At 38.5% G+C, this 16,750-nt stretch overlaps 2 protein-coding genes across 2 annotated transcripts; one reads left to right on the top strand and one right to left on the bottom strand.

The window, feature by feature from the left end:
• On the top strand, positions 1-10,574 carry LOC134816770 (uncharacterized). The gene is made up of 7 exons (XM_063825763.1): positions 1-966; positions 6,819-6,928; positions 7,300-7,556; positions 7,746-7,936; positions 8,149-8,261; positions 9,018-9,201; positions 10,004-10,574. Exons 1-7 carry the CDS (start codon positions 841-843, stop codon positions 10,220-10,222), a joined length of 1,200 nt encoding a protein of 399 aa, XP_063681833.1. The 5' UTR covers positions 1-840; the 3' UTR covers positions 10,223-10,574.
• A 38-nt stretch (positions 10,575-10,612) lies between these two features.
• On the bottom strand, positions 10,613-14,413 carry LOC134816769 (uncharacterized). Its single transcript, XM_063825762.1, has 8 exons — positions 14,224-14,413; positions 13,826-13,998; positions 13,511-13,677; positions 13,291-13,405; positions 12,405-12,573; positions 11,953-12,242; positions 11,614-11,731; positions 10,613-11,427 (listed from the first exon to the last, which is right to left on the bottom strand). Exons 1-8 carry the CDS (start codon positions 14,365-14,367, stop codon positions 11,194-11,196), a joined length of 1,410 nt encoding a protein of 469 aa, XP_063681832.1. The 5' UTR covers positions 14,368-14,413; the 3' UTR covers positions 10,613-11,193.
• Between the last annotated feature and the right edge of the window lie 2,337 nt (positions 14,414-16,750).

Below are 16,750 nucleotides of genomic sequence, written 5' to 3'. Positions count from 1 at the left end.
GTCAGTACAGTGGTTGTCACGCTGCTTTAGCTTGTTCATGTTGTGATCACTGTCAGGAGATGAGATAGTGAGACTGTGACAGTGATAGTTATACGATCTAGCGAGAAGAAAGCAGCAATTGTTGATAACTGTAGCTGTAGTCTTAATACTTGCTGAGAATGGCTCTGACGTTTTATTATCGGTTTAGTCCTTTAAGTAGTGAGCATTCAGCAAAGTATATGTTTTACCTTTTGCATCTTTTTCGGCCTTGTCCATTTTCCCGGATAGACTTGGAACCATATGCCAAATGAAGACTTAAATACACAATTGTATTGCTGTCAATGTAATTAAACTCAGCATCAAAACAGAAAAGCTTTGTTTCTACAGTTAATCCAAGGAATCTTGAATTGAACCCGATTAAACGGTGTAACTCAGTAATAGTCCAATGAGAGCGCCTCCTCAGAGCAACCAGCCAATCAGCACATGGTACTCTGACCACGTGACCAACACACCGACCAACCAGAGCACAGAGCCACAACCTCGTGACCAGCGCACGGCACGTCGTACAGTGCAGTGATTCCATGATGTGAGGGATGCTGACTGTGCAATGGCGAGCTGTACACTGGGCTGTTTTCAGTTACAACACATCGCTTATTACACTCCTACCTCTGTTGTAGTACACCCACTCCTTTTAGTTTTAGTTTACCTCTGCTTCCAGTTTCACTCGGACATCTTTGTGGGGAACTCGTTTTGTTAGACTTGAAGAAGTTGTACTTCAACTTGTAGAGCTCTCGGATTTCAACGGATTACAAGTTTCGTCGGCGGTTTGCCAGCAAAGAAAAACGGGGCTTTATCAGGACCATGCCTCGTTTAGTGAATTGTATTAAGAACTGTTTCTACTCTATACTTCTTATCGGTCTGATCAGTGCTGTCTGCTCCCTCTTCGTATGGCAAGCTGAGGTCTATCAGAGCACCATAGACGAGCAGGTAATACTACTACAAATTATAAAACTAGGTAGGGTATCCGTACTGAGATATTCGCATTATAATGGGCCCGGGGTTGACATTAGTTAGCATTACCAATTTTACCAAAACCCATAATCATGGGTAGAGTGGACCGCTGCCAGTGTCTCTCTTTCCCAAACAAAAGGAAATGGTCCCCTCCTCAAGACCTCACCTACCCCCAAGAAAGACACCACAGCCAAAACAGTGATCAACCTCTCTGGACAGACCCTCTCCACAGCTGAAACTGACGTCCTCTCCCTTGGACTGAAGTTCGTCCCGACACCCACCTCAGATCCTACCCCCGACCTGGCTCCCCTCATACAGAATATCACTAAACAACTAGGAGAAGGCATGGAAGCCTCAGCCACATATCAGGTCACCTCTGTATTATCTAAATTTGACAATAAACGTGACATGACCACCGACAATTTGACTCCACAACAACGTACCGCTCTTAAATCTTTAAAATCTAAGAAATCTGAATTGAAATTTCTTCCTGCTGATAAGGGCAACGCCACTGTTGTACTGACTCACGATCAATACATAACCAAAGTTACCGACCACTTATCCTCAGGTAGTTACACCCTCTTAACGAAAGACCCCACTCAATCCGTTACCACTAAACTACAGAAAGTCCTCAAGAAACTACACACCGACAAGAAGATCACGACCGACCTATACCACAAGATGCGCAACCTACATCCTAGATGGCCTCAACTTTACGGACAACCTAAGATACACAAACCCGGCGCACCTATCCGTCCCGTAGTCAGCTTCTACAACACCCCCCTCCAAGCCCTCCACAAAGTCCTCGCATCTTTCCTCAAACCCCTAGCCCAGAACCCCTTACGCCTCAAAGACTCTTCCGACTTCAAACATCGCTTCGACTCCTCTCTCAATCCCTCCTTCCACTACCACGCCTCCTTAGACGTCCAATCCTTGTACACCTCCTGTGACATGCGCCTAGCCCTCAAAACTGTCATCTCCTCCTTTGAACAGAACCCCTCTCGTCTTCCCTCCAATGTCACCACCACCACCATAGGCTCCCTTATCAACTTTTGCCTTGACAACTCATACCTTGAATTCAACGGCTCCTTCTACTCCCAAGACGAAGGTGGTACAATGGGATCCCCCCTCATTGTTGAACTAGCTGAAATCCGTCTTGCTGAAATCGAGACCTTAGCTTTATCCTCATGTCCTGACCCTCCGAACACTTACTCCCATTTCGTTGACGACGGCCTTGGATCTTTCAGAGACAGAAACCACGCAGAATCCTTCCTTACATTCCTTAACTCCCTTACTGAAGACCTCAACTTTACCCAAGAACATCCCTCTACAGACGGAACTATACCCTTCCTTGACGTTCTCATCCACCCTGACAAATCCACATCAGTCTACAGAAAACCCACCCACACCAACCTCTACACCAAGTACTCCTCCTGCACCACCAACTCATCTAAGAACGCAGTCATCCGATCACTGACCAGAAGAGCCCACAACATCTGCTCACCCCAACACCTTGACGACGAACTCCAGACAGTACGACACGTTTGCCTCCAGAACGGCTTCCCTCCTCACCGCATCACCACCATCATGGACGAAGTACAACGGAAATTCACCAACCCCTCTCGCCACCAATCCCTAGCCTCATTCAACCGACAGACCCGTGAACATGCCCTTAGTGTTTCTCTTCCTTTCCATCCCTCCCTATCCAAACCCATCTCCAAGATACTCGGACAACACGACATCAAAGTCACCCACTCCTCTGCTACCTCCCTCCGCAACCTCCTCACCAAAACGAAGACCACACCCCCTACTCACCTCACTCCCAACACCATCTACGAAATTTCCTGCTCACAGTGCCCCTCCAAATACGCCGGACAGACCTACAGACCCTTGGTCCACCGCATGAAAGAACACGAACGATGTTACAGACTCAACAACGCCATCGACGAATCCACAGACAGAATCAAATCAGCCCCTGCACATCATGCCCTGACCACCGGCCACACCATCTCCTGGAACAACATCGAAGTCCTCAAATCCCTCACCTCACGCTCCCAACTTGACCTCACAGAACACGCAGCTATACAAATACGACAACCAGCTATGAACAGAACAGACCGCGCACCCAAATGTAGTTCCCTCTGGGACCCCATTCTTCCTAAAATTGCCAAATCCTTAAAGTCCAGACCATCTGGCATTTCCTTCTCAACCTCAACAGAAGACTAAATTTTTATTGACATTGTACTGTAATTTTCACTTTCCCACCCACACCTCCCCCACCCTCCATCCCTGACACCACTCAATCACATATAAGCATTGTCCACCACATCACATTCAGCTGACGACGATTAACACATGTTTATTGAAAGCTTCTACAAGTTAAATCATCGTATCTCTTATATGTTTTTAACCCAACTCCACTCAAAAGGAAATGATATTAATTTGATTGACCGTTCTCAAATGCAAAATGATACCGAGAATGAAATCGGTCGCTCGCTTTTCCCATTCATTCACGGCTTACGAATTGTAATAAGTTTCGATTGATTACATCAATCAGATGCTGTAAAAATCTCTTTGGGTTGCGTTCGGGTCGATACCTAGTATTTCGGGGTAAGGGTGGTAGTTATTACTTATTGAATTAGCTGAAGTTTATTGAATCTTTATTGCCGAGTACAGCTGCCTTTGGGTAGTTCTTCTTAATCTGTTACAATTGTAAATGAATGGGAAAAGCGAGCGACCGATTTCATTCTCGGTATCATTTTGCATTTGAGAACGGTCAATCAAATTAATATCATTTCCTTTTGTTTGGGAAAGAGAGACACTGGCAGCGGTCCACTCTACCCATGATTATGGGTTTTGGTAAAATATCATCTCTTTTTGATTATAATGTCAGGGTACTTTATAAAGTCGAAATATAAACTGATATCTTCATTATATTAATAAGGAGGAAGTTTCAACGATTTCGAAATTTGTCCTTTAAAAACATTTCCTTGTGTTTAGGTAAGCATATCGGTCGATCACTGACTGAATATGCCACTTAATACTCATTCAAGTTGGCATTAAATTCATATATAATGACATTAAACTGTCGTGGCAAAGCAGAATTTGTTGGAAATCACGAATGAGCAAAATTCTCACCTTTCGCACGTGCAAACTTTGAGCGGACGTTGCGTGCGCATCCAATATTGAACCGCCCTAAATTTTTGCATGTAATTGTTTTATATATAGTTTAATAAGCATGCAAAGTTTCAAAGTATTTCAAGAAGAACTGTAATCACAACGGCACTCTAAAGTTGACAGAAAATGACGAAAACAGCAATTTTCAGTGATTTTAGCAATTTTCTATAAATTTGGGCGTGTCCCCACGTGTGCAACTTTTCGATTTTCAACTTTAAAACTAGCCTAATGCACAATTTATACCTATAAGAAGCAGAACTGAGCTCCACAATCCAAGGCATGGCCCAACACCAGAGAATACTAAATCGCAAAATTGACGTTTTTATAAAATAATTCTTCAAAAAAGCACAAACTTCAATGACGAATATCTTTATGAAGGAGCAAGCTAGAAAAACTTTCCGGTAGATTTTCAGAATGCTTGAACAATTATCTAAGGTAAAAATTTCCTCAGATTTTGAATACAATTACTTTTTAATGGTGTAAAATCATTTTTAAAAGTGATTACTTTGTCAAAAATCAAGTTTTAAAAACGGTTAACTTGATGACGTCATCAAGGGGTGTTCATGACGTCAAATAATTTGTTTATACAATGTAAACTAAAGTGTAGACAATTATTTTCAAGACCTGTGGTCGGAAATGGCTGTATCTTTTATACTTTTGAATCTATGGACAATTAAATACAGGCTACAATTGACTGGCAAAGCGTCTATCCCTGAATATATATAATATGTATGTATATCTGTATGTATCACGACAATCTATCGTAAAACAGGGGTTCTAGAAAACCCATTTCCCGATAATCCTGAAACCTGAAACTTTTTTTGCAGTCGATTTGGTCAACGTCTAGACGCCCTGAAAAATTTCAGATCTCTAACTCAATTTTAACATGGTTTTTAAGGCACCTGAATATGGCGATTTTGGGTTTTTTACCGAATTTCGTATAACAGTGCTGGCGAGTATTTTATGCAAATTTCTTAAAAATCTCAACATAACTATTTTTTATTCCTGTCATCTTTGACATCAAATTAGAATGTTTTGAACTAAAAATAAATCTGCTGAACGACTTCCGATGAGTCTTAATGCCTGAAAAACTCCTGCCGGAGGCGGCGGCCTTCGGCCGCCGCCTTCGGCCAGAGTGCACGCTTCGCGTGCACGAAAGAGGCTTGTAATGTGTACCAAAGGGGGTATAATAGTAAAGGGGGTATAATAGTAAAGGGGGTATAATAGTAAATGGGGTACATAGTATACCCACAATAAATGCAACGGTCGTGCTTGCCAGCACTGTGACAGAGATTGTTAGTGATAACGCGGGCCCGGGGTTGACATTAGTTAGCATTACCAACAGTGATTGTTAGTGATAACGCGGGCCCGGGGTTGACATTAGTTAGCATTACCAACAGTGATTGTTAGTGATAACGCGGGCCCAGGGTTGACATTAGTTAGCATTACCAACAGTGATTGTTAGTGATAACGCGGGCCCAGGGTTGACATTAGTTAGCATTACCAACAGTGATTGTTAGTGATAACGCAGGCCCGGGATTGACATTAGTTAGCATTACCAACAGTGATTGTTAGTGATAACGCGGGCCCAGGGTTGACATTAGTTAGCATTACCAACAGTGATTGTTAGTGATAACGCGGGCCCGGGATTGACATTAGTTAGCATTACCAACAGTGATTGTTAGTGATAACGCGGGCCCAGGGTTGACATTAGTTAGCATTACCAACAGTGATTGTTAGTGATAACGCAGGCCCGGGATTGACATTAGTTAGCATTACCAACAGTGATTGTTAGTGATAACGCGGGCCCGGGATTGACATTAGTTAGCATTACCAACAGTGATTGTTAGTGATAACGCGGGCCCAGGGTTGACATTAGTTAGCATTACCAACAGTGATTGTTAGTGATAACGCGGGCCCAGGGTTGACATTAGTTAGCATTACCAACAGTGATTGTTAGTGATAACGCGGGCCCGGGGTTGACATTAGTTAGCATTATGCATTACCAACAGTGATTGTTAGTGATAACGCGGGCCCGGGGTTGACATTAGTTAGCATTACCAACAGTGATTGTTAGTGATAACGCGGGCCCGGGGTTGACATTAGTTAGCATTACCAACAGTGATTGTTAGTGATAACGCGGGCCCGGGGTTGACATTAGTTAGCATTACCAACAGTGATTGTTTGTGATAACGCGGGCCCGGGGTTGACATTAGTTAGCATTACCAACAGTGATTGTTAGTGATAACGCGGGCCCGGGGTTGACATTAGTTAGCATTACCAACAGTGATTGTTAGTGATAACGCGGGCCCAGGGTTGACATTAGTTAGCATTACCAACAGAGATTGTTATTGATCGTGAATCAGTCTACTTAAATTCGATGTTAGGAAATCACACTCGTCGGTATTGGGTATGCTGGAATACTAATGGTCAATCAATTGCTCAGATCGTAGAAGATATCTGAGACATGTTTATTGTATTGGTTCGATGCCATACATTTTGTTATTACCACAAATGTTGATACTGGTATTTTAGAACAAGATCAAAGGTTGAAATTACGACATAGGTAGGCGACATAAAGTTCAAACGATGGCTTATACCACTAAGTATTATTAATGTTTACAACGATCTACATATTATTCATTTTTCAGGTCCGGTTGATGAAGCTAGACATATCAGCAATGAAAAAAGAGAATCATCTCATGGAGATAAAGTTAAATGAACAATATGGAAAACATGAAGATCTGAAAGAAGAATTCAGGTAACCCTCTTGCAATCAGTTAGTAATACTAATAGTAATAGTATAGTAATATTATAGTAAGTAATAGTAATGTTTCTTTTGGTTCTAATCCCTTTTGTCAATTATCACGAAGTTCTATCAATATATCATGCATAACCTTTTAAATGAAAGGAAACCCTTAGAAATGTTAAACTGATCCTTTTTATATTTTTCATTAAGCATTAAGACGCATTATGATTATAAAATATAACTTGGACTTCCTCGAATAACACGATTTTTGGCTCGAGTCTTTATCATGCATTTCATAGCTTTATAATGATACTTAATGGTTACTGGTTAGTAGTTGGATGTATAAATAGGATTAAAACAAAATTAACGGAAGTATCATCTAGGTATTTGTTAAAACAAGCTAAGTGGTCAGTTTCTGGCGATATAAAGCAAGATAAAGAGGATGAGGCGTTAGTAGCTGCTGATAAAGATAAGGTCAACACTTTTAACAAGCCTGACCTGCAAGATCCAGTGGTAGAAAAGCGGGAGCTAAAAAAGAAAGCTACTGATGAAGCGCTTCAGGTCGCTCTTGCGAACTTGAGGGATGAAAACGAGTTTGATCTTTCAAAAAGAACTCATATTTTGATAGTTTCTGAGAAACGTAAGTTTTAGAGACCACATTCCAGGACAAGCATTCAACTATTTCAATACGAAATATACATCATGTTACCCATCAGTTTTAATTTTACAGTTACACCACCAGTTTCTTAGAATCAATCATTATTTATACTTTAGGAACAGGACATTCTTAGTCCTCCACGTGTGTGATTGAAAACTCCAAATTCCTCAGTCGGCGGAAGTGACGTGTTAGCAAAGCTCATGTCCCACGACGAGAACATTTTCTTTCTTCCCTCTATCAGCTCAGTAATAAAATCTTCCCAAGATTTTGAGAAACTAGCTCATTGCACTATTTCTGAAGATGTGGTCCATTATTATAAGACTCACACGGGGGCAGCGTTATCATCCAAATCACTGGCAAAAGTATAACTCTATAAGTCATTCTTTAGTCTTTACTTATTATTTAAAAACTTCTGGATATCGTAATTTGATATGGAAAATCATGTTTGCCGAAAATTTCGACAAAATCTATTACATAATACATAAATCATATATCACTTGTAGTTGTATGCTCATGTTTCAGTATAATTATTCCCGATTTGAAATATTCTTGATACTCATAACCATTATTACAGTTTTGTCCAGAGGGAAAATGCAACTCTGGTAACTTAACAACAGAGAATCTAGAAAAAGAGTGCATGAGTAAACATGTTGCTGTGATAGAGGGCTCTACTGAAAACTGGTCCCTGTAAGTTTTATAGACACAGTGAACCTTGTTCCATATGTATAGGTTGTATTTATTTATTTCCATTCTGACGACATATTTTCAGAGTTGAAAAGTACGTGAGATAATTTTTTAAATACGCCGTATTTTGCGTATTTTTGCTTAGAAATAAAATACGTTAAAATACGTTAAAATACGTTTTTCTTGAAATTTCATTCAAAGACTAAAGTTATGTCATTCGTTTGCATTTTTTTCAGACACATTTCTATTTAACTTCAACGCTTTAATGCTTTGGTATAGCACATGCCCAGTACTCTGAAGTCATATGCGAGGTGAAAAACGACAGAGCTACGCGAGTTTTGATAAAATCGTAAATTTATATAAAGCAATAGTACTTATTACTTTATTGGAGCAATCAATGGTACAATAACACTTTTTACGTATTTTATTCAACGAAAATAAAATACGCCGTATTTAACGTATTTTTGATATTTTATTAAATTCGTAAAATACGTATTTTTCAACTCTGCATATTTTCGTATAGCACAGAGGGACCGCAGGGCCCAAGTGCTATACGACACTTCCACCTGCGAGGCGAGTTGGATATATGGAATGGCTTAGCTGTAGCAAAAAGCGCACGCTGGTGGATATACAATTTAATATTTATACATGTACTGAAATTATTTTGCTCGATTAACAGCATTCAATTGCATGTTATTGGATCAATCAATAACAGGGAGTTAGATATTGACCGAGAAAGTGACACCAATACCCCTCCAGCAAGGTTCTGGACAGCCTGTCAATGGAGATAGCGTACGTGCACCGAGACCCACGTGCAATCATCTCCCGTCTCCTTGACAACGGGGATATCACGGAGGAAGAGATACAGGTTTTCGCTTCTCAGCTGTGTGCCAGAGTCAATGCCTTCACTGCCCACTCCTCAAGCTCTCATAATGTGTATCAGGTAAGAGAAAATTCCTAAAATTGTCAATCCTGCCTCACACTTCTGATTTATGTGAAATCAATGGTTAAGTACTAAAGCCCAAACAATTTTCTGGCCAGTATAGCATTGGTTAACAACAATGATTGATGTTCATTTCTTGGGGCCAATAAATGTAGAGATCTCAATATTATCAGTATGTATCAAATCATTACCACGTTACTTGGGTCCTGATCTTATAACTTTTAGACACTCACACAGTTCTAACCCATTTAGTAGGAACTCATGCATAGTATTTGTTAATTTCAATATAATTAGCTGCATTGTATTCAGATTATGGCCACTGGCACTTCATCAACGTAGCTATTGCATGTATTGAACGGTTCTCACAAAATCCAGTAGCGCACGATCGTTTCAATTTACGGTCTATGCTCCACTGCATATTATTGCGTGACGATAAGAGAACATTATCGAGTTGGAGTCTCCTAATTCGAGAACTTAATTCGGTATTTACCGGCCCGAAATGAGCCCATCTAACGGTCCGGGTTGTAGCCTTATAGAATATATATATATATATATATATATGTAAAGCACAAAATGTTCTGACATCTGGTGCTCCTGTAAGTTTGTGCGGCTGTAACGGACACATTGACATCATGACATGCAAAACAAACGACTTTGGAGTTGGGACACTTTGACAATAAACCTAATGTCCCTTTTTCTGCAGTTTTAAAACAGTTCTAATATGCGGCGTAAAATGGCATAAAATGGTAAAACTTCAAACTGACAACAAAAAAACAAAAAACAATCTAAACATCTCCCCCAGGTGTTCGATTACAAGAAGATCGCAGCTAGTCCCATCTCCTCCCTCTCCCAACTGTACCACAAACTACTGGACACCACCCACATTCCCAACATCCCCCTTACCAAGGAATATAAGAACGAACTGTACCTTTCTATCAACGAGTGGAAGAACAAGCTCCCCAGCATTAGTGTTGATGCAGTAAATGAGGAGTGTGCTAGTGTTATCGATAAGTTGTCATGAACTTGAAGAGACATTCAGATCACGTCAGATGACGCCTATAAGTATAAACAGTTGCCCTACACGGAACGACCATGCAGCGGTTCTCTGCAGCTTTTTAAGTGATTTGGGCCATTTTAAAGCTAGCTCACGGATGAAATAATTACGAGAGAAGTTTGAAAGCGATTTTTAAAGTCAGCGGGTTCGGTCAAATGTAGTTTATAATTATTATGAAGCTTGTCCAATTTCCCTAGCATTACCCTTTCTTTTTTCTTGTCCATAGAAATATTCTATCTTATGTAGTTGTACAGATAACGATACTTTGACCAGTAAAATGGTCCTACTCCTATTTAAATTTGTTCAAAAATGATTAAATTTTAGTTATTTTATACAAATGGTAAAATCAGCTGTTTTGTAGTGAAATGATAGTTTGAGTTGATTATATTATTTATTCACAATCAAGGATGTTAAAAAACCAAGATCGTTTTCTTTTCATATCACAACTAGAAGATAAAAAGTTTGACTAAAATTGTAAATTCACAATCTGAACCAAAAAGTCCACTACTGAACCGAAAAAGTAAGGGGTTATATTTACCTCATATTGCTCATATTCTAAAAATTCTGGGTTTTTATGAACATAACATGCTTACACCTTGCGCTCATTTACAAAACAAAACATCTGTCATCCTATCAATTAAACATCAATTAAATATCATGGCATTAAAATCGCCAGTTACCACTGGATGTGAATTAAAAAATGCAGCTTAGTGTCAGTGCTAGATTAAATTCAGTGACTGAAGCCCAGGCATGAGGGTCGTTAGAAAAAAGAATTTCAACACAACACTCGACAAAAAATCCTGCATCTCACAATTATAGGGAAGCACAGCTTGATAAAATTTAAAATTCAATGTAAAACATAAGCTGGAGCTAACAAAGCTCAAACATAAGAGTTTGGACATAAACACCATCCAAATTGGCAGCAGTTTTTCCCAACATCAAACTTCAGTTTTAGATTTTGATCTGCCGATTATTTTGGAGCACGTAAAGGACAACCCCTGGTTTATAGAGGAATTGATCGTACTGAATCCCTTTTGGGTACTGTCGCTTCTCTTCTGGCTATTTCTCGTCATTCTGAAGTGTATAACTGCAGGGATGAGGATGGAGAAGCCTATGAGATAAAGCGGGTAGTTGACGAAGATCTGGGCTAACAGAGCATTCTTTCGCATTTGCTGAAAGGGTTGGTTTAAAGAGGGATAACCAGTTCAGCGTTCATTTGGAATAATTTAATATTATAGATTGAAGAAGACTTAGGAACAGTATGTTGTAATGAATGATTTTAAAAAACATTCGACAAATTTATGTATTATGAATTTTCGACGGGTCAAATACTACAGGGAAACGAGATATTCACCAACCGTATAAAAGTAATTAGCCTTGAAGACATGGAAAAGTAGCTGATCAACAACCATTAACTGAACCACTGAGTAGCATAATAACTGCAAGGCCATCATTATCAACATAGTGTAGCACGCCCTGGACGTTATTTGTTAAATGATGTTTATTTCAAAATTCAAATAAACTTTAAATCAATGTATTACAGTTATATTTAGAAATTACCACAATATCTCCTGTGATAACAAATCTTTATTGAAGTAAATTGCTTTATATAAAACAGAGATCCACGACTAATGAAATTAATATAATCGTAAATTCCGGCCACAATCTCCAGTTGGTGAATTTGGTATTGAACTAACCTTTTTACTTTGGCGTCGTTTGACAGTTTGATTGACTTCAATATTGAAGTTGATTGTGTTAATTTTTTTGTGGGTTTGTTTTTACGGATTTGAGGTTGTTTTCCGTTTGATGTTGTTGTCGGAGAATCAGCTGAGTGGCCATTGGTTTTTAACTCATCCACCGGATGTCCATTTTCTTTGATGCATTGCAGACGTTCATACTGATGGTTGTCTTTGGTTGAGATCTTGTGATCTTCCTTCCGTTTTTCCACGGTAAATATTAGATTTTTCTTCAGCAGTAAAACTATAACCTGAATAACGAACATCATTAAATCATTCGTACATAGACTTCATTTATGCAGCTTGATATCATACAATTTAAAGTCAACATCATTTCCGTACAATTTTGGAACAAGTATGATTATTATTTTATTTTCGATTTTTGATAAATTGATGAAAAATTCAAGTCTTACCCAAATACAGCAGATAATAGTTAGGAGGTTGGTTAAAGTAAATGGAATGAAGAAGTACGACAGAACAACGAGAGTCCTCAGGAAATGGTCGTGCTCTCCGATTCGTGAGAAAACAGCATAATCCAAACTCCAATTGCAGACGCATTCAAACGGACCTTGCACATACTGCCTGAAACAATAAAATGTTTTAATAATAAAACAAATATTTAATAAAACAAATATTTATTTTTACGGCACAATCAAACAATATCAATAATAAATAAATCAGGGGAGGTTTGAAGAGGTTTCAAGTGCCGAAGGCCACTGCTTATCTTTAGGATTTGAGAGTGACCTGTGCTTGAAACCCCCTCAACCATCCACTACGTCAATATACTTATTATACAAATATAGAAAAATATAATAATCTAAAATTACTTATTGGTTTAGTTTGGTGACAAAGGAGAGCCCAGTTAAGTTTTAGTTTAGCTTTAGGTTTTGAATCACAGTTTAAAAGGTTAGCCATGTTTCATGGCAGAGAGAGATATCATGTGTGCATAGCCGTACCGGATGTAGAGTTTGAGATATAATATAGATTAGTTACCATGTATTAGGGTCATCTCGATTTTGGAGGGATAGCAAGTGCTTTTTAAGGTTAGATTTAATAACACCTGACGAAGCTGATAAGTCCTTAATTTGAAAGCTAAACTTTCTTTCTTAAATGTAAAGAATAACTTGAAATGAAACTAGGCAAGACTTGTGACTACTAAATATCATATAGTTATATACATTATACAGAACAGAGATGGACCTAAAATTACAGGTCAAAATACTGCCTAAAATTTATTAATTTCTACTTTATCACACTTTATCTCACTTTATATTGAGAATGTTAAGAGGAAAGACTTACTTGCCAGCTATGAAAGGCGTTGCCATGGTAACCAGATTAAATATCCAGATAATGATAATTAACCAGTTGTAACCATAAACCTGCACTTTGAACTTGTGAAATATCGGGAACTGCACTGAAAAGCAATTGGTTTTTATTAGATTATTAGAAACACGAAAAAATGCAATCATCCAAATAATTAGTGACAACAAACAAAATCACTGTAAATCGATCATCATACCTGCAAGTACTCTGTCCACAGCCAGAGCGGTACTGATGTGAATTGTCATTCTCATCATAACATTAAACACGAAACCGCTAATATTACAGAATATGTTGTTGAGCACATAGTTTTCCACTCTTTGATCAAGAGTAGGATTGTCAATTCGTCCATTGAAGAGTATCAACCTGCGGAGGAGGATATTGATGGTTAAGTTGTCACTAATTTGTCACTAAGTTGTAACTAATTTCACTACATTTTGAATGTTGACTTCCGTTCTAATTCTATGCCTGGTTTCAAGGGAATAAAACCCGAAAATAAGTTATCATTACTCACGATATAGAGGGGACACACAAGATAAGGAGGATGAAATTGGAAATAACGAGATGTCCGTGTAGTTGTCGGGTAGGTCTGTTCAGTTTGCTTGCCTTGATAAACAGGTTCCATAACACTATCACGTTCATAAAGAGGCCCGGTATTGACAATATCGGTAGTATTACTGCTAGAACCTGAAACACATCAAGTAGGATTATTTCGTTCAACTTTTGAGGTTGGTTGCTGAATTGATATCATAGCAGTTTGGTTATTGCGTATAGTGTGATTATTTTGTAATTAAATAATCTTGTTTTTGAAATCTACAATTTATTTGCATTCAGTGATAGAAATCTCCCCTTTCTTAAAGTTAAAATCTCAAACTATCTAAAAACTTAGTTTTATAAAATCTCAATGTTTACCTTGTCAGCTGTAGGAGAAAGAGTATATCCTCTCCCCTGTGCATTGTGAGCAGGAGGCTTAGTAACTGTGGTATAATAGAACGAGTACAGCGAATAACTAGCAGAAGTAACGTTGCTGTAGTATCCACTCGCTGGAGTAGTCATAATCCTATTGTGGGAAGTTTGTTAAATTCCAGATATAAATTCAGATATAAATTCCAAATGTATGACTGCAATACAACGAATAGAAGCCGTAATTTGAATGTTAAGAATAGTGGAATAGTAAGCATATAAAATGGTATCGATTCAAAAGATGCTGAACAGTGAACCAACCAGAACAAACGATGTCATGATTTATTCAATCGATAGAATACCGAACGCCTTAAATTATGAATGATACGGTCGATTGCGTCAACATTGAATTATCACGGGCCACATCACACCAACGTCCAAATTATCGACAATAAGGTAAATAAACGCCCGTTAAATTCCCAGTTGCAGAATTGCCCAACCGTAACGATATGCGACCGTAACGATATGCTCGGTCGTGACTAGCTGCAGCATAGTAATTACCTAATTATATCCAACTATCACGAAATTTTCTTGACCTTCACTTCGTAATACCAAATTATAATAGCCTATCACCATATTAATGTCGGCCAAAGAATACGATTATATTACCATGCTTCATGATTATTGATTGTGGTAACAATACTTGTTCCGTGCGTGCCTTAGCCATGAATTAGTCTGGTCAGTGGTCATCATGTCATGGCAGTGGCGTAACGAACTAACGAAGGGCCCCGCTGACCGGGACCCAGCTGTGCTGGGGGCGCTATCTTAGGGGGGCGCCAAATTGTCGTTTGATTGTGGGACAATTTTGAAAAACTTAACTGAGGTACTAGCAAAACTGCGCGTTTTGCTCTAGAAACACAATTTTTTAGAGATTTTACCGGCGTATCCTCTAAAATCACCTAATTTGTTCAATTTTAGAGAGGGGCGCCAAAAGGGGAGAGGGCGCAACAGACAGCATTACACCATTGGCCATTGCGGAAATATGTCCGGAAGCCGTTACGAAGTTTGGTTCCAACGTAGGACTCCTACGTACGTCGTACATAAGGTAAGATTCGTTGTAAATTCAGGCCATGGGGAAGGAATCACGAATATTTCAAAGCCAAGATTTCTCTTGTTTATGCCGATTATGCAAGATTTCTCTTGTTATTTATGCCTCGGCGATCTAGCGGCTGTGTTTCCTTTTGCTCACACGAAAGTAATCCAACGATGGCATATTCATAATGATTTTTTATTAAGTACTTTTCAAACTTTACAGAGTACAGCAATTACAACGTATGAAATAAACTCGAATAAACTATTGCCCCCGTCTGTAAAATCTGACGGGAGACCAAACACGGTACTGCACAGTAAAATGAGCCCGCAATTACATGGCCCCGATATGATGAATTTATCAAACTACTATCAAGATAATAATAATTTTGAAAACATAATTACAATAATAATTAGTACATAATTAATAGAAACCCGAAAAGAAAACAATAGAAATAAGCAAAGATCTGTAATTCGATTTGATGGCTGTATGTGGGTTCTTATCCTTAACGATAAAACTTCTAAAGAAAAAAAACAAAAAAAAAAAACAAAAAAAAAACATTGCGAACTGAAAACCAGCATAAAAAACAAAATAGAACGTAAACTAGAATTTTCATTATGTTTTTCAAGAAGTTAAAACCATGGTGGGTAAATTAAACAGTACCCACAGCAGGAACATAATATGAAGTTAAACACTTCCACAAATCTGCCCGTCAAATTGGTTCTGAATTGTCACATACATAATATATATGTCGGGTAGAGAAGGCAGAGTTACTCATAACTTCATAATTACTAACCAGAATACAATATGTGGAATGCTAGTTTACAGAACGCACTTGACTGTAAACATGTCTAGCAGTTAATGTAGAAATAACCAGCACTTCTGTTCAAACAATTAGATGAATGATCAGCAACATTTTTATTGTTTAATCGCTTCAATTCAACGCGGTGTCAATCGCCCTAAGAGTAACGGTCTAGCCCTGTTATACCCACTTGAGGTAGTGAAAGGAGGGCCATTTCTTCTACCTTGTCACTCACGGTTTAAGATATCACTAACTGATCTCGAGTATTATAATCATTCATAATAACAATTCAAGGTCGAAGTGGTACCAAAAAGAAATGATATTTTGGAAGACGGTTAATGAGCCAGACAAGATATAACTTGGGTTTAATAGTGAATACTATAAACATAATCATCATGGTAGACTGCTCAAAAAGGTTAAGCGCTGTAATAATAAAAGAGGGTAGCCGCATTACAAATATCATTGAAGATAGACAGTTTTACTCTGATACAATCTTTACAGTTCATGGTTACTTGTGATGGGCTGCTGACTTTAATAAACACATGACTGGTCAAGTTTTCCCTTTATGGTTCGGTATTTTGTCTTTGTATTGAAGGTGCTACAATGTACAAGTTAATACTTGTTATTAACTTTAAAATAACAGT

The sequence above is a fragment of the Bolinopsis microptera genome, chromosome 6 (genome assembly GCF_026151205.1).
Source record: "Bolinopsis microptera isolate Bmic1 chromosome 6, MBARI_Bmic_1.0, whole genome shotgun sequence".
Lineage (NCBI taxonomy): Eukaryota > Metazoa > Ctenophora > Tentaculata > Lobata > Bolinopsidae > Bolinopsis > Bolinopsis microptera.
This window is presented reverse-complemented; position numbering and strand designations above follow the sequence as displayed.

What these genes read in the sequence shown, in the direction of transcription:
- LOC134816770 (XM_063825763.1), top strand. Translation starts at nt 841, where the DNA reads ATGCCTCGTTTAGTGAATTGTATTAAGAACTGTTTCTACTCTATACTT. An exon ending in GATCTGAAAGAAGAATTCAG is followed by an intron (nt 6,929 to 7,299) that starts GTAACCCTCTTG and finishes AGTATCATCTAG; the next exon opens with GTATTTGTTAAAACAAGCTA. An exon ending in TTTGATAGTTTCTGAGAAAC is followed by an intron (nt 7,557 to 7,745) that starts GTAAGTTTTAGA and finishes CAAATTCCTCAG; the next exon opens with TCGGCGGAAGTGACGTGTTA.
- LOC134816769 (XM_063825762.1), bottom strand. Translation starts at nt 14,367, where the DNA reads ATGACTACTCCAGCGAGTGGATACTACAGCAACGTTACTTCTGCTAGT. An exon ending in TTGTGTGTCCCCTCTATATC is followed by an intron (nt 13,678 to 13,825) that starts GTGAGTAATGAT and finishes CCTCCTCCGCAG; the next exon opens with GTTGATACTCTTCAATGGAC. An exon ending in TGTGGACAGAGTACTTGCAG is followed by an intron (nt 13,406 to 13,510) that starts GTATGATGATCG and finishes ATTGCTTTTCAG; the next exon opens with TGCAGTTCCCGATATTTCAC.